This window comes from Salvelinus sp. IW2-2015, linkage group LG13, assembly GCF_002910315.2.
Source record: "Salvelinus sp. IW2-2015 linkage group LG13, ASM291031v2, whole genome shotgun sequence".
Lineage (NCBI taxonomy): Eukaryota > Metazoa > Chordata > Actinopteri > Salmoniformes > Salmonidae > Salvelinus > Salvelinus sp. IW2-2015.
The window spans coordinates 23,120,533-23,145,570 of NC_036853.1; the positions used below are offsets into that span (position 1 = coordinate 23,120,533).

General features: G+C 41.9%; 2 protein-coding genes across 3 annotated transcripts in view; both read left to right on the top strand.

Moving 5' to 3' along the window:
* cracd (capping protein inhibiting regulator of actin dynamics) lies at positions 1-24,981 on the top strand. 2 transcript variants are annotated; one of them, XM_070446197.1, is made up of 9 exons: positions 1-84; positions 16,640-16,811; positions 18,971-19,103; positions 19,309-19,464; positions 19,628-19,870; positions 20,005-22,348; positions 22,512-22,705; positions 22,848-23,007; positions 23,222-24,981. In XM_070446197.1, the coding sequence occupies exons 1-9, from the start codon at positions 24-26 to the stop codon at positions 23,380-23,382; spliced, it is 3,624 nt and encodes a 1,207-aa protein (XP_070302298.1). In that variant the 5' UTR covers positions 1-23; the 3' UTR covers positions 23,383-24,981. The 2 variants fall into 2 exon arrangements, with proteins under 2 accessions (XP_070302298.1, XP_023855098.1); XM_023999330.2 differs by lacking the exon at positions 1-84 and having other exon boundaries at positions 16,643-16,811.
* paics (phosphoribosylaminoimidazole carboxylase, phosphoribosylaminoimidazole succinocarboxamide synthetase) overlaps positions 12,680-25,038 on the top strand; it is a 36,407-nt gene continuing 24,048 nt past the window's right edge. The window contains exon 1 of the mRNA XM_070446196.1: positions 12,680-12,685. The gene's annotated coding sequence lies outside the window, so the exon portion shown is untranslated. The remainder of the gene's footprint in view (positions 12,686-25,038) is intronic.

Below are 25,038 nucleotides of genomic sequence, written 5' to 3' on the forward strand. Positions count from 1 at the left end.
ACATTGTGCAGAAGGGCAGATCGATGTTCCCTAAGGTTTTTCTGCAGTGGTGCGCAGCCCTGTCAAGTTGTGCCGCTAAAATAGGTAAAGGGTTGCACAGTTCCACCTCGTCTGTCCGCTTCGACAACAAGCTGTTTACGCTGTCAAGCTACGACACTTTAGCCAACCCATTGCGCTATTTATCATGGCACTGAGCTATGCCATTGAGCTATGGCAGTTAGCTGTTAGCTGTCCTACTGTGCTTATGACAATCAGCTGTGCTATGAAGCCATTGCACAGGGCTGTGTCACAGTGGAGTGATGTTGAGCTCTTCAGTGGCTACACAGCAGCTCCACTGCAACACAGCATTGTGATGCTATGCCACTGTCACACTGTGTTCCAGCTGTACCCTTGTCAAAGGCATCTCTCTCTGCTTCTGCAGAGCACATGGCCGCTCCTCGTGCTTCTCTCATCCCATCTGCAGCTCTGCTTCTCAAGTCTGTCTACCACAGCACAGACAAGCGCACACACTCATATTCTCACACACACCACACACACACCAACACACACACACACACACACAACACACACACACACACACACAACACACACACACACACACAACACACACACACACACACACACACACACACACACACACAACACACACACACACACACAGCACAACACACACACACACACACTGCCATGCAGACACATGCTCAACATACACTCATATGGTCAGCTCAGCTAAAGCTATTCTACTCACACACCCAAAATATGCCCAGGCACATACAGTGCCTTCAGAAAGTATTCACACCCCTTGACTTTTTCCACATTGTGTTGTTCTACATCCTGAATTTAAAATGTTTTGTCACTGGCCTACACAAAATATACCGTAATGTCAAAGTGGAATTATGTTTTTTGAAATATGTACAAATTAATAGAAAATGAAAACTGAAATGTATTGAGTCAATAAGTATTCAACCCCTTTGTTATGGCAAGAATAATTAAGTTCAGGAGTAATTTAAAAAAAAATCTTAACAAGCCACATAATAAGTTGCATGGATAATAGCAATAATAGTGTTTAACATGATTTTTGAATGACTACCTAATCTCTGTACCCCACACACACAATTATCTGTAAGGTCCCTCAGTCGAGCAGTGAATTTCAAACACAGATTCAACCACAAAGACCAAAGAGATTTTCCAATGCCTCGCAAAGAAGGGCGCCTATTGGTAGATAAAATAAAAAAAGCAGACATTGAATATCCGTTTGAGCATGGTGAAGTTATTAATTAAACTTTGGATGGTGAATCAATACACTGAGTCACTACAAAGATACAAGCGTCCTTCCTAACTTAGTTGCTGGAGAGGAAGTAAATCAAAGATTTCACCATGAGGCCAATAATGACTTTGAAACAGTTACAGGGTTTAATGGCTGTGATAGGAGAAAATGGAGGATGAGTCAGCAACATTTTAGTTTATCCACAATACTAACCTAAATGACAGTGAAAAGAAGGAAGCCTTTACAGAATTTAAATATTACAAAACATGCATCCAGTTTGCAACAAGGCACTAAAGTAATACTGCAAAGAATGTGACAAAGCACACAGTGTTATATTTGGGACAAATCCAATACAAAATATTACTGAGTACCACCATCCATATTTCCAAGCATAGTGGTGGCTGCATCATGTTATGGGTATGCTTGTAATCATTAAGTACTGGAGAATTTGTCAGGACAAAAAAGAAACGTAATGGAGCTAAGCACAGGCAAAATCCTAGGGGAAAACCTGGTTCAGTCTGCTTTCCAACAGACACTAGGAGATGAATTCACCTTTCAGCAGGACAATAACCTAAAACACAAGGCCAAATCTACACTGGAGTTGTTTACCAAGAAGACACTGAATGTAACTGAGTTACAGTTTTGACTTAAATCTACTTGAAAGTCTATGGCAAAACTTGAATATGGCTGTCTAGCAATGATCAACAACCAACTTGACAGAGCTTGAAGAATTCTGCATAATTCAGGTGTGGAAAGCTCTTAGAGACTTACCCCAAAATACACATTATGTAAATGAGATATTTCTGTATTTCGTTTTCAATAAATTTGCCAAAATGTCTAAAAACATGTTTTCAAATTGTCGTTATGGGGTATTGTGTGTAGATGGGTGAGAACAATATATATATTTAATACATTTTGAGTTCAGGCTGTAACACAACAAAATGTGGAATAAGTCAAGGGGTATGAATACTTTCTGAAGGCACTGTACATCCATACCCACGCACATACTGTACACATATGCAAACACTCATACACACTTCCACAGCAATTACATGAATACCGGCATACACTAACACAGTCACTACTCCCTTACAACCAATAACATACTCTCACGCACATCAATACACACAATATACACATTCCCTCTTATACATCTCCACACATGATTGCTGGCTCCTTGTCCTGCCCTAACTATGGTCAGTCAGGACAAAGAGCCATTCTTGGTGAGACATTTCTGAGAGGCTCTGTCAGACCCTGTCACCCTCAGAAAGGAGAAGCATGTAGCAGAGAGAGTACAGCACGTTGTTGATCACACTCTCTGTCTCTCCCTCTCTCTCTCTCTCCCTCTCGCTCCCTCTATCTCTACCCCCCTGTCTTTATATGTCTGTCTCTATTTCTCCCCATCTCTTTCTCAGGACTGTCTCACCATGCCAGGCTTCTGGCCCAAGTGCTTAGAATTTTACACACCATGTGTTTCCACTGTACATCTGAAAATCTGTGGCTCAACAACGTGATGGTGTCTAGAGACTGACAGGTGTTGGATGAGAGGTTTTGCAGCCAGAGAGCTATGTGTGTGAGGGAGGTGTTGAGACGATTCTCTGGTGGTTTGTGTTTTACCAAACATGCAAGATATCACCAGCATGTTTCATGTCGATACATTATGTTTCTTAAATGGTGTCTGTTAGAAGTGGTGGTGGTCTTGGTGGGTGTACCATGTGGTTTTGATCTGAGGGAGCACTGCAGTCATGTGTGACGAGTATTATCCACGTTGTGCTTACGTGGAGGGTCTGTAATCAAATGCAGGTCTGGAGCAACAAAGTGCTTCCCTGCTGGGTTAACACATTATTCACAGCTGCAGTGAGGCAAGGAGAGGAGAAGAGGCAGAGGGAAATAATACTGTGAGTATCCGGTGATTTTGTTCAGTTGTGATTATATTGATTTGAAAAGTGCGTTGGGTGTCATTTGAAAGGTGTGTTAGTGTCATATAATTGCAAAACTTTTCCCAGCTATCTTAGGTGTTTGTTTGGCTTTATAATAGCAGTGATGTTTGTACACAAATGTGTGTAGCGCAGTGGTCTCTGAGCGGTTCCCCTTGCCATTAACAAGCTAGTCACCAAGGGAGAGAGGGGAGAGAGGAGCACTCACCAAGGGAGAGAGGAGCATAGCTAGATAGAGGAGAGCAAGGGACAAGTGTGCCATTCAAAGTGCGCCCTTTGCGTGAACTCTCATGTTTCTCCCTTCACTCAGTGAGTGCTGCTCTGTCCACAGCATTTTCACTTTTTCTTTCCTGACAAGGGACTCTCACACTAAAGACAACTACAACCTCCATGTTCACTCCCTTTTTCTCTCACCACAGACAAGGTGTGCCGTTACCATGGCTACGGACGCCAGTGAAACTCATTTAGAGGTAACCGTATCCGAAAGCCCAGGTAAATAGGAAAACAAGAGTGATTTTTTGACACAGCCTTAAAGAGACAGGACTTAGACTAGAATGAATGATAACATCAGGATACAATGAGGCCTTTGTTGGCTTATATTTAGAGCTCTCTTTAAGTGTCTCTTTAAGAAATGCATGGTGTGGTGATGTGTAGTACAGTAACTGATATCAAAAGCTTTCATAGGCCTATCTGAGACGTGTGTGATGTGCTAAGGCCTCTATGTGTTTTCCTGCACTATGCTCCTGCTCGAAGAGCTGCTCTTTTATCTCCTATTGATATTTACTGTGGTGAACTGATACATTCTGAGTTGATTGAATTGGCAGGACAAAAACAAAAGGGAAGAAAACAACATGAATCAGGACAGCGAGCAGTAAATGGCAGTAGATTATTGATATACGAGCTACGGTAAATAACAAAAATGGATCAATAGGATAGTTTTAGTTGACTATGGTCCGGGCCTTGGTAAATCAATACACGGCCCACATCTCTCCACTTTATGCTCGGGCTTGAAGCATTTCCTTTCTCCAATCACAAACGGTCTAATGTAATGTTGCGCTGTAGTTCAAAATGTCGGTATGTGTTGGGAGCAGAATATTAGTAGTAATGGCTTTACTATGTACAAGATACTTTATGCGGACCATTCATAGACTTAACCCGGGAGTCGGCTAGCTAGAGTAGACGTGTGGAGTGCTGCTGAGTGTCCTACTCTGCAGAAAACGTGTCCTTCACAGTTTCACGCGTGAGTGTGTGAGCACGCCAGAGGCAGTGAGTGCAGTATGGGCCGGCTAGCGAAACAGAGCAGAAGCAGTGCAGGACAGGTCCTGATGCTGGGAGAGCAGAGCACGCTGTGGGGAAATAGGATCTCAGTGCCACAGTACAATAACACTCAGCACTTCCACAGAGGGAGTGAGAAACAGTCTGACAGTCAGAGATAAATAGGCTAGAGAAGCTCATCAGTTTACTCAATAACACACGCTAGAACACAGAGGCTGAGTCCAGTAGACTCTCAGGGTTGGCTCAGTCAGCAGTCTGGTTCAACAGACTGGCACACTGTTGACATCCTGTTGGTAAACGGTTGGTGCACTGTTCTGTTAAGGCCTTTGTTTTTCTAAATTGCACCATTGTTAATAAATGATAAGGTAACACTAATTCTATGATTGAATTATACCACCGATGTGGTGGATTGGATATGAGGACAGATTATGATTTGGCTGAGGTCTTGGTAAAGGTGGACATTTTGGTAAGATTTACATGGTCACGAGTTAAGAGTCAACATACAGTATAGTATTTGAATCACTAAGGATAGATGGATGTAGATGCTGATGCTATTAGCACAACACACTACTCAAACTCACACAGCTGCCAGAGATGACGATATGGAGGTTACTGTATCATTTCCCACAATGCCCCTGTGCAGCAACACACGCTGAGTGAAATCCCACACTGGTTGCTACTTATAGCCCTGAAAGGGATACTCAGAGAGCCCAGAAAGTGTTTGTCTTCACAGTGGTGTAGAGTAGCCTGGTAACTCTAACCCACTTCAGTTCATCACAGGACCTCCCACTAACACACACACAGTCTTGTATAACTAACCTTGTGGAGGGACACAATTCAGTCCCATTCAAAATCCTATTTTCCCTATTTATTTAACCTTTATTTAACTAGGCAAGTCAGTTAAGAACAAATTCTTACTTACAATGACGGCCTAACAAAAGGCCTCCTGCGGGGGCAGGGGCTGGGATTACAGATAAAATGTATTAAATAAAAATATAGGACAAAACACACATCACAACAAGAGAAACAACACAACATTACATAAAGAGAGACCTAAGACAACAACATAGCATGGCAGCAACACATGACAACACAGCATGGTAGCAACACAACATGACAACAACATGGTAGCGACACAACATGGCAGCAGCACAGCATGGCAGCAGCACAAAACAGTGTACAAACATTATTGGCCACAGGCAACAGCACAAAGGGCAAGACGTTAGAGTCAACAATACATCACGCGAAGCAGCCACAACTGTCAGTAAGAGTGTCCATGATTGAGTCTTTGAATGAAGATATTGAGATAAAACTGTCCAGTTTAAGTGTTTGTTGCAACTCGTTCCAGTCGCTAGCTGCAGCGAACTGAAAAGARGAGAACAGGGATGTGTGTGCTTTGGGGACCTTTAACAGAATGTGACTGGCAGAACGGGTGTTGTATGTGGAGGATGAGGGCTGCAGTAGCTATCTCAGATAGACGGGAGTGAGGCCTAAGAGAGTTTTATAAATAAGCATCAACCAGTGGGTCTTGCAACGGGTATACAGAGATGACCAGTTTACAGAGGAGTATAGAGTGCAGTGATGTGTCCTATAAGGAGCATTGGTGGCAAATCTGATGGCCGAATGGTAAAGAACATCTAGCCACTCGAGAGCACCCTTACKTGCCGATCTATAAATTACATCTCCGTAATCTAGCATGGGTAGGATGGTCATCTGAATCAGGGTTAGTTTGGCAGCTGGGGTGAAAAAGGAGCGATTATGATAGAGGAAACCAAGTCTAGATTTAACTTTAGCCTGCAGCTTTGATATGTGCTGAGAGAAGGACCATGTACCGTCTAGCCATACTCCCAAGTACTTGTATGAGGTGACTACCTCAAGCTATAGAGGTAGTAATCACACCTGTGGGGAGAGGGGCATTCTTCTTACCAAACCACACAACCTTTGTTTTGGAGGTGTTCAGAACAAGGTTAAGGGCAGAGAAAGCTTGTTGGACACTAAGAAATCTTTGTTGTAGAGCTTTTAACACAAAATCCAGGGAGGATTTTAACCCATAACCTTAACCCGAAAACCTTAACCCGAAACCTAACCCTAGCTCCAAACTCTAACCCAAAAACGAACCTTAGCTCCTAACCCTAAACCTAATTCTAACCCTAACACTAATTGTAACCTTAACCCTAAACCCCCTAGAAATAGCATTTCATCTTGTGGGGACTAACAACATGTACCCAGTATGTCGACAACAACAAAAAGTTTACTTTTCTAGTATAGTTACACACACACTGACATAGATACACACATAGCTGCTCGTACAGACACATGGCTGCTCATGAAGACCTAAGGGTCGAACCATTGTAACAATAAAATCACCTGGGAGCATGAACAGCAGCATTTTCCTTGTTATTTGTCATGAATTCACCCATAACTCCAGKACCTACAAAGAAGTACCTGGATGTGCGTATGTTCTTCAGCTTTTCCTCATGCAGACACACAGCGGAACACATGCACTAATCCAGGAAAACACACCCCCTAACCACCCCTGATGTGGGAATGATTAGATTATATGGCTTAAAGTTTATATCTGACTGGCAAGGAAAGCTAACAAGGCGATAAAGATTTGGAATCAAAGGTCCTCGTCTTATCTTCAGTTCAACACTGTGGCATTGAAAACTGCTCTGTTGCCCTGACTCAATCATGACCAACTGAAATCATGCCCTATCAGTGTGAGCCAGTGGAGGGGTTTGCATCGTCCGTGGTTGTGTAGTAGGTAGGTACACTATGATTTATGTTTTGGACAAAGGTAATTTACTGAATCAATATTTCAAGCCTGGATACTGGTCTATAATTCACATGGCCAATACCAGCAAAATGATATTGTAATGTAATCATTATGTTGTTATAGTAGCAGTAGGCAACCGCCTTGTAGATAAATGAACAACAAGCTTCCTTGTCCATGAGACTTTCTTGTCCTTAAGTGCATTATGAGGTTAGGACTCAGGGTGCGAATCTCTAATGAATTTGTAGAGAGAAGAAATGAGATGTACACTGTAATGTGTCCTTTACACACTGACATTGACATTTCCAGAGATAAGCATCGGCACTCAGGGAACCGCATTTTATACTCTGATAAACAGGAAATTCTCTTGAGCATGGCTGTCAATATAATTTCCTGTCTTCGCTGTAGTAGAGCTTCATCAGTCAATATTATAGCAGGGGATTCTGTAGATGTCATGTTGGTTTGTTTTGTTTGTGGCCTAGCTGGTCTGGTGTGTTAGCATTCTACCACTTGGCAGATCTAAAATGCTCTGTCAGCATGCTGAGCACCAATGTTCACATTAGGAGCTCCCTACACTTTAATAATGTTGCATTTCCACTGAGGATTTACCCTAGTGTTTTACCAAAAAGCCTCAGACTTTTGTGTTTCCACCTCCACGGCCCGGGTCATGGGACTCACTGGGACCTGCACTATCTTGGCTTAATGGATCATCAAATAATTGGCATATACATTACTCTTACAGAATTTCCATGTGGGAGAGGATATTGGAAATTTAATCAAAGCCTATTGGATGATCATATGTTTTTAACTAGAACAGAATCATTTGTAACTGACTTTTTCCGACATAACATAGGTACAGAAAATCCCCTTATTGTATGGGACACTTTTAAATGTGCCTTTAGAAGACATGCAAGTCAATACTCATCTTTAAAACAAAAGCAATTTAGGTCAAAATAGTTCATATTAACAAAGTAAAAAGGACTAACAGTACAGATAGATAGCGTTATTCTACGTTATAGAAAAAACAAAAAGAAATAGAGGAACTTATTCAAGAAAGATCAAATGCAACATATTATAAAAAAATAAAGTGAACTGGATGGAATATGCGAGAAAAAAAAAATATATATCTTCAACATAGAAATGCTACCAAAAATAATTTACTGAAACTTGTTACGAATGATGGAGTCATCCATGATTCACCAAACAATATTTTTAAAGAGGAAGCTAATTATTTTAAGCATATGTTTTCATTTCAGTCTCCTCCATCTTCACTAACCGAAGTTAATTGTATGGATTTTTTTTCTGTTAATAATGTAAAATTAACAACTGTACAGAAAGACTCATGTGAAGGCCAAACTACAGAGGAGGATTTTATTTATGCAATTAAAGCCTTTAAGTCTGGCAAAAATTCTGGGATAGATGGCATACCAGTTGAGGTATACCAAACCTTTTTTGATGTACTCAGAGGACCCGTTTTAACCACTCCTATAAAAATTGTAGATTATCAGATACTCAACAAGAAGGTCTGATTTTCATAACTACTGAAACAGGACCCAAGTGGTAAATATAAAGATCCAGTCCATAAAAAAAAATTGGAGGACCATTACAATTCAGTGTTGTGATGCAAAAATTCAGACAAATTCCATGGCGTATAGAATTAAAAAGGTAATGTCGGATATTATTCATCCTAATCAGACAGATTTTTTTTAAAGGCTTTTGATAAAGTACAACTGGAATTGATATATAAATGCCTGGAATACAGTGCATTCAGAAAGTATTCAGACCCCTTTCCTTTTCCACAATTTGATACGTTACAATCTTATTCTACAATATATATATWTTTTTTTAAATCCTCATCAATCTACACAATGACAAGGCAAAAACACGTTTTTGGAAATGTTTGCACATTTATTAACAATAAAAAACAGAAATACCTTATTTACATAAGTATTCAGACCCTTCACTATGAGACTCGAAATTGAGCTCAGGTGCATCCTATTTCCATTGATCACCCTTGAGATGTTTCTACAACTTGATTGGAGTCCACCTGTGGTAAATTCGGTTTTTGGACATGATTTGGAAAGGCACACACCTGTTTATATAAGGTCCCACAGTTGACAGTGCATGTCAGAGCAAAAACCAAGCCATGAGGTCGAAGGAATTGTCAGTGGAGGTCAGAGACAGGGTTGTGTCGAGGCACAGATCTGGGAAAGGGAACCAAAACATTTCTGCAGCATCGAAGGACCCCAAGAACACAGTGGCCTCCATCATTCTTAAATGAAAGACGTTTGGAACCACCAAGACTTGTCCTAGAGCTGTCCGCCCGGCAAAACTGAGCAATCGGGGGAGAAGGGCCTTGGTCCGTTATTTTTTTAATTTATAAATTAGCAAACATTTCTAAAAACCTGTTTTGCTTTGTCATTATGGGCTATTGTGTGTAGATTGATAAGGGGGATAAAATATATTTAGMCAATTTTAGAATAAAGCTGTAACGTAACACAATGTGAAGAAAGTCAAGGGTTCTGAATACTTTCCGAAGGCACTGTATATGAAATATGAATGTATGTGATGAACTATTAGGTACGTACCTTTATGATTTATACTTACTTGATCGAGATATATTATTTTGTTATTAGTGTAACTTCGTTTTTGGCTCCCTCTCTTACCCATTCATTGTACCGTGGCAAGTGTGTTAGTGATAGGCTAAAGGCAGGAAGTTGGGTCTTCGCGCGGGAGTCCTAGCTAGACGGGAGAGCGTCTAGGTCTTTTGACCTTACACAGTGTAACGACCCTGGGTTTATAAACGCGGAAATCGACTCTGCCGCACGAGCATGCTTTTGCGGCACAGTCGATTGCGCGCCGGACTTCGGGCTAAAAGGTCGAGGGTTCGAGACCTGCTCCCTGCTGTATCATTACAATACATACAGACCATATTATGTATTTTCATGTCAGGTAGTCTATGCCTTAAGTTGATTGGAGAATCATTTTTGTTAGATGTAAGAATAATACATCATTTTTGTTGTTGCACCAATTCGCTGGATTTTATTGAATGTTTTTGCCATTTGGTTTATGGGAACTTCGAATGTGGACTGTATACGTCCGAAACAACCCTGCTTCAGGCTTGGGCAGTGACTGTTCAATTGTAAGGAAGTCACTGTTTCTGCTCTTCACAAGTCCTCACTGTCAGCCCTACCTATGGAAACACAATTTCCCTAGTATAACATAAGGGTCATTCTTGGGCTGCGGTAATATTTGTTTTAAATAAACTTAATTTTTTTACTAGATTATATGCATTTTCTGAACACCCCACAGCATTAAGTACATATTAAACTTTCAAGAAAACATATTTTCCCACCTCAGGCATTAAAGCCGTTTTATTATTGTCAATTTTTGTCTGATATGGACACTATTTATCTTCAACCCAGTCACCAACAATATGGAAGTTGTCTGAATATGATTATAAAATATACTTGTTATAAAATCAACATTTACCTAATGCTCATGTGTCCCCCAAACCAATTCAATTATTATAAATATAAAATGTATGAAAAATCGCAATGTTGCTATAGTAAACCCTGAAATAGACACGTGTCAACGGGCTCATCGTTTAAATAAAAAAATGCTTTCAATTCAGAATTTCAACATAAATGTAATCTTCTTGGGATTGTCTTTAACATTTCAGACTGAGCTCAGAAGACATTCAATTCATATTTATTCATCTTTGCAATGTTATTTAACAAATATTGTCATGTGACAGGGTTGAGACTAGGGTGATGGTTGAATACTGTAACGGGGTTGAAGAGACACATTGGTTTCTATATAAACTAGTTTAGTTTACTATCAAAATCCCTCCAAGATTTACCCCAAAACATTGCATTTCATTGTATGCAACCATGTAATAAGTACATTAGATATATTTAGAATAATCTGGGTTTTATTAACCAAACCACAGTAAATATCGAAAAATAAATAAAAACACATCCGGCATTAGGGTAATTAATAACATTCAACAGGTTTCATCAGAAAAGTTCAACGTATCATCAAACTGTAGGAACATTTTCCAAGGGCATTTGGAACGCGAGAACAGCTGTAACTACAGCAGGAGTGTCAGCATGACTATCCTTCTTCTCAGGAGCACCATGTTCACTCATTCTGGCCCACACGTCTCTCTCAACCTCTACGTGGCAGCATGTCACACGCTGTGGTGGTGGAATCATCTCAAGGACTTCATCAAACTGATACCAGTGGATGTTATCTCCAAAAGACCATAAAAATGTTTTTGGTCCTACACGATGCATACATTTCACTTGTACACTCATTTCATCCGTGCAGAGGATGAAGCCTGGATAAAGGTCATCATCATATTCCACTACACACCACTGCTCAAGAAGACCTGGATTTCGTCCACAGGTTGTGGATTTTCCTCATTGGCTGGCTGTTCTGGAGCAGCCAGGACCTTCTGCCAGAAACTGAAGTGGTGTGTGTTAAAGCATGTACAGTTTAGGTCCTTCTTTTTTGAACAAAGGCAGCTGACATCACGAGACATCAGTTCACCTGGAGCAAGGGTGATGACCTGGTGTATTGTCATGGTGGAGGGCACCGCTTTTATCGGGCTTGACATCATCTCCATCGGACGTTCAACATCGGCACTCTTCACAAAGAACAGCTTCACTGACGTGTTTTCTCACGGAGGGCTTTGTAAAGCTCCTGTGCATCACTGATATCACGCCGTTCTCTTCAACGTTCCTCCCACACCATCAGTCCCACCATCAGCCCCTTTTCCATGGCTTGACTCAAAAAAGTTCCATGTACCATTGCCACATTGCCCTGACCTTGAAGATCCTGGCTGTGGGGACTGTTCTGGAACATGATCTGGACTTTGTGGAGGAGTGGTCAAGTTCCTCAGTGCTCCTTTCCCCTCCTTGCTTCTTTTGTATGCTGTTCTCCACTGTTTCCGCTTCTGACGCTGGTCTCTCTCACTTAAATCACTGATCATTTTCTTTTTCCCTGCCTCAACATCTCTTCCATCTCTGACGCTCTCTCTCAAGGTATTGTTCCCTTTTTTCTGGGTCAGCATTTTGACGTGCTCGACACTGTGTTTGTCTTTCTGCTGTTGATGTGGGTGCCATCATTCCCTAGATGTTTCAGCTGATAACGTTAAATCAAAGATTCTTAGAATATATGCATGTATACACTAATCCTTGAGTAATTTAGGATCTAGAGCGACTTAAAGGAGCTACCTGCCTTAAAATATATTTTTTTGTTCACATAGAACACATTACAGCATGTTTCATAAGTGAATATAAACAATATATAATGTATAATATATTCAATTATTAATTTGTTTTTTGCAATATTCATAAATAAAGTATATAACTCAACCCTGTCATAGGTTTACAACCCCTGTTACAATGAAACGTGTACGGGTTGAGTGTGACGGGGTTAATTTTTTGGGGGGGCTCAAAATGGCCTCTGCTCCTCATCTGGTGAAGGACAGGAGACCACATGGTGTGCAACGAAATTAAAAGATTGTATATTTTTATGGGTTAAAGTATAATTTTGATAAGTACTAGTTTTCCATCTTTATTTCATTTAATGGGGTTGAGTTGGTCTGCTCGATGATCCCCACCTGTCTTTAAAAAACAATAAAACACAGATATTAAAGAATGTGATTACTTGCCTGTTTCTGTACCATGCAGTTAAAAATGGTTGAATAATGTCACTTGCTGTTAATGATGGCACATAAGGGTGGACTGACCATTTTTATTGGCGGAGTTTGGTTGGCGTAACGGGGTTGAGTGTACACTGAGGGACAGAGCTAAATTGTGTGATTTTAATCAATAAGCATGCATTTATTTGATAAAAATACTTTCTCAACAAAAGAACACAAATATACAATACCAGCCAAAAGTTTTAGAACACCTACTTTTTCCAGGGTTTTTATTTATTTTTACTATTTTCTACATTGTAGAATAATAGTGAAGACATCAAAACTATGAAATAACACATAAGGAATCATGTAGTAACCAAAAAAGTGTTAAACAAAATCAAAATATATTTTACATTTGAGATTCTTCAAATAGCCACCCTTTGCGTTGATGAGAGCTTTGCACACTCTTAGCAATCTCTCAACCAGCTTCATGAGGTAGTCACCTGGAATGCATTTCAATTAACAGGTGTGCCTTCTTAAAAGTTAATTTGTGGTATTTCTTTCCTTCTTAATGTGTTTGAGCCAATCAGTTGTGTTGTGACAAGGTAGGGGTGGTATACAGAAGATAGCCTTATTTGGTAAAAGACCAAGTCCATATTATGTCAAGAACAGCTCAAATACTGCTTACTTTAAGACATGAAGGTCAGTCAATACGGAAAATTTCAAGAACTTCAAAAAGCATTCCAGGTCAAGCTGGTTGAGAGAATGCCAAGAGTGTGCAAAGCTGTCGTCCAGGCAAAGGGTGGCTATTTGAAGAATCTCAAATTATAAAATATTCAAAAGATTATTCAAACACTTTTTTGGTTACTACATGTTCCATATGTGTTACCTCATAGTTTTGATGTCTTCACTATTTTTCTACAATGTAGAAAATAGTAAAAAAAAATAAAGAAAACCCCTTGAATGAGTAGGTGTTCTAAAACCTTTGACTGGTAGTATATGTTTSCATTAATGGAAAAAGTTATTAATAATGTGCACATTTTAATATTAATTTCCTAAGTTAAGTCAAATGGCTGGGGGACAATTCTTCGCGTCATTTAAAAAATACTGGACATTTAAATATACAGTTGAAGTCGGATGTTTACATATACCTTAGCCAAATACATTTAAACTCAGTTTTTCACAAATCCTGACATTTAATCCTAGTAAAAAGTCCCTGTCTTAGGTCAGTTAGGATCACCACTTTATTTAAAGAATGTGAAATGTCAGAATAATAGTAGAGAGAAGGATTTATTTCAGCTTTTATTTCTTTCATCACATTCCCAGTGGGTGAGAAGTTTACATACACTCAATTACTATTTCTAAGCATTGCCTTTAAATTGTTTAACTTGGGTCAAACGTTTCGGGTAACCTTCCACAAGCTTCCCACAATAAGTTGGGTGAATTTTGGCCCATTCCTCCTGACGGAGCTGATGTAACTGAGTCAGGTTTGAAAGCTTCCTTGCTCGCACACGCTTTTTCACTTCTGTCCACACATTTCAATGGGATTGAGGTCAGGGCTTTGTGATGGCCACTCCAATACCTTGACTTTGTTGTCCTTAAGCCATTTTGCCACGACTTTGGAAGTATGCTTGGGGTCATTGTCCATTTGGAAGACCCATTTGCGACCAAGCTTTAACTTCCTGACTGATGTCTTCAGATGTTGCTTCAATATATCCACATAATTTTCTTTCCTCATGATGTTATCTATTTTGTGAAGTGCACCAGTCCCTCCTGCAGCAAAGCACCCCCACAACATGATGCTGCCACCCCTGTGCTTCGGCTTGCAAGCCTCCCCCTTTTTCCTCCAAACATAACAATGGTCATTATGGCCAAACAGTTCTATTTTTCTTTCATCAGACCAGAGGACATTTCTCCAAAAAGTACGATCTTTGTGTCCATGTGCAGTTGCAAACCGTAGTTTGGCTCTTTTATGGCGGTTTTGGAGCAGTGGCTTCTTCCTTGCTGAGCGGCCTTTCAGGTTATGTCGATATAGGACTCATTTTACTGTGGATATAGATACTTTTGTAGCTGTTTCCTCCAGCATCTTCACAAGGTCCTTTGCTGTTGTTCTGGGAATGATTTGCACTTTTTGCATCAAAGTACATTTATCTCTAGGAGACTGAACACATCTCCTTCCTGAGCGGTATGACAGCTGCGTGGTCCCATGGTGTTTATACTTGCGTACTATTGTTTGTACAGATGAATGTGGTACCTTCAGGCGATTTGGAAATTGCTCCCAAGGATGAACCATTTTTTTTWAATTTTCCAATGATGTCAATCAAAGAGGCACTGAGTTTGAAGGCTTTGAAATATATCCACATGTACACCTCCAATTGACTCAAATGATGCCAATTAACCTATCAGAAGCTTCTAAAGCCATGACATAATTTTCAGGAATTTTCCAAGCTGTTTAAAGGCAAAGTCAACTTAGTGTATGTAAACTTCTGACCCATTGGAATTGTGATACAGTAAATTATAAGTGAAATAATCTGTCTATAAACAATTGTTGGAAAATTACTTGTGTTATGCACAAAGTAGATGTCCTAACCGACTTGCCAAAGCTATAGTTTGTTAACAAGAAATGTGTGGAGTGGTTGAAAAACAAGTTTTAATGACTCCAACCTAAGTGTATGTAAACCTCCGACTTCAACTGAATATACAAAATCTTTTAACATTTCAATTTGGTTACCCAATACTTGAAATATAATATAAAAAGTTAGAGGGACTGTAATATTACCCGAGCCCAAGAATGATCCATATACACTAGTGTAACAACCAGCTAGAACCTCAAAAGTCCACAGCACACCTTGCTGTGTCGATAACAGGAACAGTATTACAGTATTTTGAACTGTCGTCTGTCACAAGACTACGAACTGTCTAAAGTCGCTTTGAAAAAGAGTGTATTTTTAACTGTCCATAGAACAAAAATAAGTTGATGCTGGATAGTAAACTATGCAGAAAAAACCTTTGTGCAACCAAACTTCCAGAAGGAATCAAGGTACTCTCATGGATTGGAAAAATTAAAAAAATACTTTATTGTTTATGGCTTATGCATAACAAGAATAAAAAATGCACTGTTGAGGCTACAACAGCCATTTTGTTTTATAGTATTTATGTTTTATAGTATTTCATCCCATGATCAAAGATCACCTCATGGATTAACTATAACCAAAGAAGTGCTCCTCACGTGTGTCTCTACATTATCCAAAGAGTGTTTGAGTATTCAAGTGAAACACATGTTGTGATATTATATGTAGACATACGGATTACAGTATATGTTTGGATATGGGAAGGACAGAGTCAGTCAGTCAGAGTGAGTGATTTACTGAGTGACTCCCAAAGGTCCAGTCAGTACAGAATGATTCAGCCTGTTATGTGATCAGAATGTTGGTTCTCAACCATGTCCTTCTGAGTAGTCCTACTACTGTACATAGGCTTTCCGATAGGAGTTCACGTAAACGTACTGTTGTTGAAGGTAAGTATTATCAACCGAGCCAAGGTTTTCTCTTCACTTCATCTGCTGTGGAGTTCTTTTGTATCCATTCACACACCTTGTGTAAATTACACACATTCACACACACTCCGGCCCACACATTTATATGTAATCAAACATGTCCATGYGTGTGATATAAAGAGAGATAAGCTGATAGTGTGTGGCTAGTGGCTTTGGTTATAATTTCTCTTTCGGCCTGCAGAGAGGCGACGGCAGGGCAAATTCCAGCCGTTCCGACGCCTGTTTGGGAGGAGGAAGAAGAGGGAGGCAGCGGAAAGGGGCTTTGATGCAGTAGAGCTGAAGGCCAGCTTCTCCACAGGGGAAGTGTGCAACGGAGTCGTCTCAGATGATGAGGAGACCAATCAACATCTGAGGTAAACAGGACATTTATGCATTCTGTTTGATACTGTGAAATACTCCAGCAGTCAAGATTGCATGTATACATTGCTCATAATGTTTTCATAAAGAGTTGAGTTGTACCGCAATTGCAGTTTTCCCCCTATTGCTTGTACAGGCCTCCACCTCAAAATGAAACTCTGAACACAGGTCTTATCAATAATTTAGTCTGCATGGCCTTGAGCACGTTATGTCTTTAATTCCTTTCAGTAAGACACACTTACCCAGACCACAGACAAAGCCTATGATACTATTCCCACTAAGACCCAACTTATATCCCACATATACACAGTGCCTTCAGAAAGTATTTACACCCCTAGACTTTTTCAACATTTTGTTGTTTTACAGCCTGAGTGTAAAATTAATTACATTGAGATTTTGTGTCACTGGCCTACACACAATAACCCCTAATGTCAAAGTGGAATTATGTTTTCAGAAATGTTTACTAATTAATTCAGAATGAAAAAATGAAATGTTTTGAGTCGAGTATTCAACTTTTGTTATGGCAAGAGTCGAGTATTCACCCCTTTTGTTATGGAAAGTCTAAATAAGTTCAGGAGTAAAAATGTGCTTAACAAGTCACATAATAAGTTGCATGGACTCAATAATAGTGTGCAATAATAGTGTTTTGCATGATTTTTGAATGACTACCTCATCTCTGTACCCAACACATACAATTATCTGTAATATTCCTCAGTCGAGCAGTGCATTTCAAACACAGATTCAACCACAAAGACCAGGGAGGTTTTACAATGCCTCACAAAGAAGGGCACATATTGGTAGATGGGTAATACATTTATAAAAGCAGACATTGAATATCCCTTTGAGCATGCTGAAGTCATTAATCACAATTTGGATGGTGTATCAATACACCTAGTCACTAGAAAGATACAGGTGTCCTTCCTAACTCAGTTGCCGGAGAGGAAGGAAACCGTGTTTAATGGCTGTGAAAGGAGAAAATTGAGGATGGCTCAACAACATTGTAGTTACTCCACAATACTAACCTAAATGACAGAGTGAAAAGAAGGAAGCCAATACAGAATACAAATATTCCTAAACATGCATCCTGTGATTCCTGTTTGTAAAACTGCAAGAAATGTGGCAAAGAAATTAATTTCATGTTCTGAATACAAAGCGTTATGTTTAGGGCGAATCCATCACAACACATCACTGAGTACCACTCTTCATATTTTCCAGCATGGTGGTGGCTGCATTATGTTATGGGTTTGCTTGTCATCGGAAAGGACTAGGGAGTTRTTTTTACGAGTAAAATAAATGGAATTGAACTAAGCACAGGCAAAATCCTAGAGGAAAACCTGGTTCAGTCTGCTTTCCAACAGACACTGGGAGACAAATTCACCTTTCAGCAGGACAATAACCTAAAACACAAGGTCAAATATACACTGGAGTTGCTTACTAAGATGATATTGAATGTTCCTGATTGAATGGCCTAGTTACAGTTTTGACTAAAATCGTCTTGAAAATCTATGGCAAGACTTGAAAATGGCTGTTTGGCAATGATCAACAACCAACTCGACAGAGCTTGAAGAATTTTTTAAAATAATAATGTGCAAATATTGTAAAATCCAGGTGTGCAAAACTCTTAGACTTTCCCAGAAAGACTCAGCTGTAATCGCTGCCAAAGGAGCTTCTACAAAGTATTGGTTCAGGGGTGTGAATACTTATGTATCTAAATTAGATATTTCTGTATTTCATTTTCAATAAAGTTGCAAAAATGTATAAAAACATGTTTTCCCATTGTCATTATGGGGGTATTGTATGTAGATTGGTTAGATTCTTTTTTTTTTTTTTTTACATTAATTTTGAATTTGTAACACAACAAATGTGGAATAGATCAAGGGGTATGTATACTTTCTGAAGACACTGTATTACCACGTGGCTTCTCGGTTGCAATGGATCTGGTTATCTATTTTCGTGTCAGCAGAGTCGATTAAATATCACGGTCTGGTGAGAAAGGGCTGCGGTTCAGTTGAAATGTGGTCTATAAACTGCTTGACTGACCTTTAGCTTTTAATTTATGGAGTTTAGAGTGTGTGAGGGACACTACACCCTATCAGAAATGAATGACTGACTGTAATAACATACTATAACTGTAGTGTCCGTTTTGTCTTTGCAGGGAGCTTAACCCCATTGGCTCCCGAGCCCTCTCCCACGACAGTGTGTTTATCCCAGAGGAAGCAGTACAGGAGCCCAGTCCAGAACATACCATGTCCCAGGAAAACGTCTCCGATAAAGTCAGGAACCTGCAGGTAGGACTTAAATACACACATGCACACACACACACACACACACACACACAGTCAGATGTATGTTCACAGTCTTGGTTGACAACTCGTAAGTCAACCGTTGCCCCAGGTAACAATCAATTACACTCTAACAGACACTTTAACGTTACTGCTCTCGTCAATGTCTAACACCAAACCCAAAATGTGTGTGTACGTGTTGAATGAGCAGAGGCAGATAGCACAGAATATCAAGTTTGGCCAGAGGCCCCCCTCTCTGAGGAAGAGTGAGGGAGACGAYGGCAGCTCAGATGAAGAGGAGGTGCCCAGGAGCCCCCTGAAGGTCTTAGCCCAGGTGGAAGCTGAGCCAGTGGACACAGAGACAAAGGTAAAGGCAGGATTATTAATGGCAGACTGGGCACTATTGGTATACATACTAATTGCATACTCTTTGGTTCACTGTTAGCTTATAATGCTACAGTAGTAACCTAAAGAATTAGTGTTGGAAATATAGGAAGATGTTGACAATGTATTGTTTCCATGACAACCAGGGGGCCAGCCAGAGCCAAGGGCCCAGCCAGAGCCATGGAGCTGCCCAGCACGGGACTCCCAGTACTCCAGTGAAATCTCCTAGGTCCAAACGAGTTCTTCCAGCCACCGGTACCATCGAGTCCATCGACCTGGACGGAGTCCCACAGTCTGTCCCTAGACTGGACAACACCGCTGCCAAGCATAAACTGTCTGTCAAACCCAAAAACCAGAGGATCTCCCGCAAGCACCGCCGATTCACACAGGTGAGAGGGGGTCAGGTTCCTTACAGTTGGTGGTCTTTCTTTGGTATGAATGTGCATGCATAGAATTGTCATATAGATGGAATAGAGTGAGATGGAGCTCAACAATAGAAATCAAAATACATACTTTTTCCCAGGATTTGCAGGAGGTGGATATCCCTGGCATACTGCAGGAGGAAACAGATGCAGCCGACGTCCAATACAGAACCGCTGAGGAAGAGACACCCCCAGAGAAAACTAAGAAGCAGAAACTGCAGGAGAACGAGAGACAGGAGTCCAGGAGGAAGCGAGAGCTGGCAGAACAAAGGCACAGAGAGGAAGAAGAGGATAGGAAGAAGAAAGCAGAGGAGTGGAGGCTGCGTGAGTTAGAGGAGGAGAGATGTCGCCAACAAGAGGAGGAACTTATACGTAAAGAGGAGGAGGAAAGGAGGCAGGGAGAGGAGATGGCGAGGAGGATGAAAGAAGAAGAGGAAAAGAGGATTAGGGAGGAAGAAGAAAGGAGACAGAGAGAACTGGAGGTGATGAGAATTAGAGAGGAAGAAGAGAGGATACAGAGAGAAGAAGAGAGAAGGATGAGGGAGGAATTGGAGCTTATGCAGCGAGAGGAGGAGCAGAGGACACTAGAGGAAGAGAAAAGGAGGAAAGAGGAAGAGGAAAGAATGAGGAAAGAGGAAGAGGAGAGGAAGCAGCACGAACTGGAGGCAGAGCGTCTCTGTGTAGAGGAGGAAAAGAGACTGAAAGAGGCAGAAGAAGAGGAGGAAAGGAAGAAAAAGCAGGTGGAAGWAAAGAGAAAACTGCTTGCAGAGGAGGAGGAGGAGAAGAGACTGTGTGCAGAAGTGGCTGCGAGCAACTCTGACCCTGAAAGGAAGAGGAGGGCGGAGGAGGTGCGCTGGAGAGAGATGGAGGAGAGACAGAGGCCGTTCACCTTCAAAGTGTCCTCTGGGGAGAAGCAGATCCTGTTCCAGAAGGTCAACCTGACGCCTGTTACGCCGGCCTCCAGCCAGCAGGTAGGCGCTGTGGCTGAACACAAAGAGGGAGCCAAGGCCTCGTCCCCTGGAGGAGCTGACTCCCCAACCCTCCCGTCCTCTCAGTATGTCCCCCACACAGCCATCCTGGTGACGGGTGCCCAGCTCTGTGGGACTGCTGTCAACCTGGACCATATCAAAGAAACCGCTTGTAAGTCTCTCCTGGGTCTGGCAGATGAAAAGAAAGCTGCCATGGGCACCCCACCACCAACCAAGAGCAAGACTTCACCAGACCGCAAGTCTGGGAAAACCAAATCCCTCAGCGAGTCCACAGACCAGTCCAGTGCAGCCGTCCTTGCAGAGTGGGCCAGTATCCGCTCCAAGATATTCAAGGGGACTGGGGAGGGAAAGTATGAGGAATACCCAGACCACCAGAGCCAGAGCCGACCCAGCAGTGAGGACCAGAGTCCGTTCCTCCATAGCAACCTCAGGAAGACCATGTCCGCCAGCGCCAAGTTCTCCATCACCCCGGCCAGGAAGAAGTTTGCCGACTCAAACAGGAACTCTGAGGTGTTGAGTCAGGAAGAGAAGGAAGGAGGAAGGCCAGCGTCTGCTGTCTCCGACACCTCCTCCAGTGCCTCTGTTCCCCCTGCAGCTTCACTAGCCCCAGACAGCAAGACCCAGAGCCGGGGCGGTAAGACTGTCCGGATTGCAGACGGAACAGGGGAGTGTATGTTTGCCAAAGACCTCCCATCTTTCATAGTCCCCAGCTCTTCCCAGGCCTCACCTAGACCCAAGGGCTCTGAGACAGATACTGGGAGCCTGGGAGGAGAATCAGAGGACTCTGATGGCCGGGAGGAGGGGGAGGAGAAGGGCCAGCCATCTCCGTTTGGGATCAAGCTGAGGAGGACCAACTACTCCCTCCGCTTCCACAGTGATCAGTCGACAGACAAGAGGAAGAAGAGGTACAGTGCCGGCGACAGCTTCGACGGGGTTCCCTCGCCTCTGACCCCCATTGACCGCGACTCTGACGCCTCAGTGTTCTCTAATAGCTCCAGCCCTGCGTCTCCACTCAGAGAGAGCTTTCCTGGGGTCAAGCCTGGACATGTGATTGTATCTCTTCCAGAGCCCCGGGCCAAAGCAGGCAAGTCTKCCACCCCTTCCATGCACAGCGAGGGGGAGAAGCTGCCTTCCAAATCCTCACTTTATCAGAGACCCAGCACATCCCCTAAATCTGCAACCCCTCCCCCCTCTCCACTCCCCAAAGTGGGCAGAGAGAGTTCCAGTGACGCAGTGGTCCAGAGGAGCTGGGTGGAGGCTGATTCAGCTGGCCATGAGGAGCGAGGTGAGAGGAGGAGGGAGGAGACCTCAGCTGTGGCCCAGCTCCACAGGAACGGCCAGGGACAGAGCCAGGGCCAGGGGGAGGAGGAGCCCAAGGAGAAGAGGTCCTTCTTCCCCTCCATCAGTATCCCCTGGAGGGAGAAGGCTGACAGGAAGACGGAGCTCATCAGAAGAGGTCAGTGTCACCTTGGGAAACGCCTGTGCTGCTAGTCCAAGACAGAGATTTGATGGATTTATTTTTTAAGCGAGTAGGAATGTCACTCCTGCATTTTAATTACTTGAGTAATGTTGTGTGAATGTCCCAGTATATGATAGTTGTCTCGTCTCGCCCCTTACAGAGGGAAAGCCATCACTGCAGAGCAGGCACTCATTGGACAGTACGCGGGTCCAGGACAAGGAGTCAGGGCCTCTGTGGATCACGCTAGCGTTGCAGAAACAGAAAGGCTTCAGGGAGCAGCAGCAGAGCCGAGACGAACGCCGCAGCCACAGAGAGGCCAAACTGTCTGAGAAACAAACCAAGGACAAAGACAGCGTATGTTAATGCACTTTAACATACACGAATGCCGTACATACACACATATATGCTTATGTAGAGAAAGACATGCATGTTCTCAGTAGTCACCTGTACTAATAACAGTAGGAGAGCACAGCTGAAAGGTAACTGTGTTTCATAGGATGTGTTGCTTAGTCCTATGGAGGGTAAGGGGAGTAGAAACACCAACCCTCCCAAACCACAGACACCGGAGGAAGCTAAGAGACCAGACACCCTCCTGGGCCGCTTGGAGCGCCGGGACCTCCTGAAGAAAGCCAACACCCTGCCCAGCTCTGTCACAGGTAAGAGCTTGCTTGCATATTCACAAGTGTTTGATATCACACTTTCCCAAGATCAGATCAGACAGTTAGGATATCTCACATATGAAACATGATTCTATTACATCTGGATCATCATAATCAAACCAATCTGTTGTATAAATTGCATGGATTACTAAACTTTTATGGCGTCCTCGGCGTGCATTYTAACCCTTTCTCTCTGGGTCTTGTGTTCCAGTTGAGATTGCAGACTCCACTCCATCGCCCCCTGCAGTGAAGGAGTTGACCAAGCGCTTCCCATCCACTGACTCTCCCCAGGTGTCCACTGAGCCGGCCTGGCTGGCTCTGGCCAAGCGCAAGGCTAAAGCCTGGAGTGACTGCCCTCAGATCATCAAATAACCTACTCTCTAACCTCTACACTGCATCAGTACAGTACACACACACACTGCCCATGAACTATGACCCCTGTCCCAAACCATCCCATGACCTCTCCTCTCTGGTCTGCACCTGACCCTGCATTCTAACCTCAGCCCCCAGACCAAGTCATTCTCCTCCCATGCCACAATAACCATGCACTTGTATGATTATGTCAAAAGTGTGTTTCACATTCATAATATAAATACAATCACACGTTTACAAACATGAACACTCAGTTCAAGCATGCTCTTACACGAATACTTGAACACAAACTAAATTACTTTTTTCAAGATTACCTGGCTGTATACTATCAACTATATAATATCTTCCAACAAGTCAAAAGATCCTACAGCAGCCAATCATGGCCACTGCTGGCCATTGCAATAGCCAATCCCAACCCTTCCTTCCCTTCAGTAGCCAATCAAAGCTCCACAGCTGTAAATAGATCATGCACTAAACATAATACAAGATAGAAATGCTGATGTATTGGAAAGATGTGTCTTGACAGGTATGAAAAAGGGATATAGATTCTTCATTCAAGGGTACTTTGGGAACAGTGTTTTAAGGGCTACCAGTAGCCAATAACCCAACATGACAGATGATCACCCTGGTTTATCTCCCTTAAAATAAAAACATTTCCTTATCTCGTGGGGTTTATTTCAAGCACTGGTTTTCACAATGTTGAAACAATATATTTGTCATCTCTGAGCCTTGTCTGCAATGTACAGAATAAGCTTATTTTTGTTTCTTTTTTAAATTTAATTTTTTACATGTATTCAAAAGCAGTACTTAGTATAGAACTATTCTCACTGTGTCCGTGATGACTGTGACAGCTGTCAAAGATGCTATATTGTAAAAAAGAAAAATACATTGCCATGACAGAGTTGTTTGAATCTCACCGCAGTTTGTAAAATAACACTAGATCTGTCATGATCAAATGTCGACTGTACTGAAACACATCATGAAAGACCAGGTGTCAGGTGGCTGTGAGTTGCACAATGTTCTTACCACTCTAACTGTGTCCTGTATTTTGCTTTGCTATAGAAAGAGACAACTTACCTGCTGTAACATACATTCTCCTGTCATATCCCCTGTGTGCTCGAGTCACCGCTAATGTGTTGACCTATAATAAGGCCTTTTCTCCTCCAGCATTTGGAAAGTCACATTCTGGGATAAGCTTAAAGCTGTATCACATCCTCTTCATTTTCCTCAATGTCATGTGAACCAGCCAGCCTTGCTATGAGAACATCTGCCGGGCTGTCTGTTGATYACAGACATCCTATGGCTATTTCTCCCATCACTACCTTGCTCTCACTACTCAGTGTAAAGACCTGTATGTGTGTTGTTAGAGGCGGTTTTACCAGAACGTTGGTCAAAAAGAGGACCCCAAGGCTCAGTCACTTTGGCATTTTTGTTTAACTTTGATTGTGTGCAATAGTGTAGTGTACACAGTGTTGTATGTAACAACATATTGTTTGATAATATTTGCACTTTTTTTGTCTGACTTAAAAGGTATTCATGAGAACATCTTAAAGTGATGCAAATGTTATGAATTATGTAAATTAAATACTGATGTCTGAACTCAAAGCTTCGAATCATATTCCTCCTTCAAATGAGGGTCAACACATTTGTTTCCTA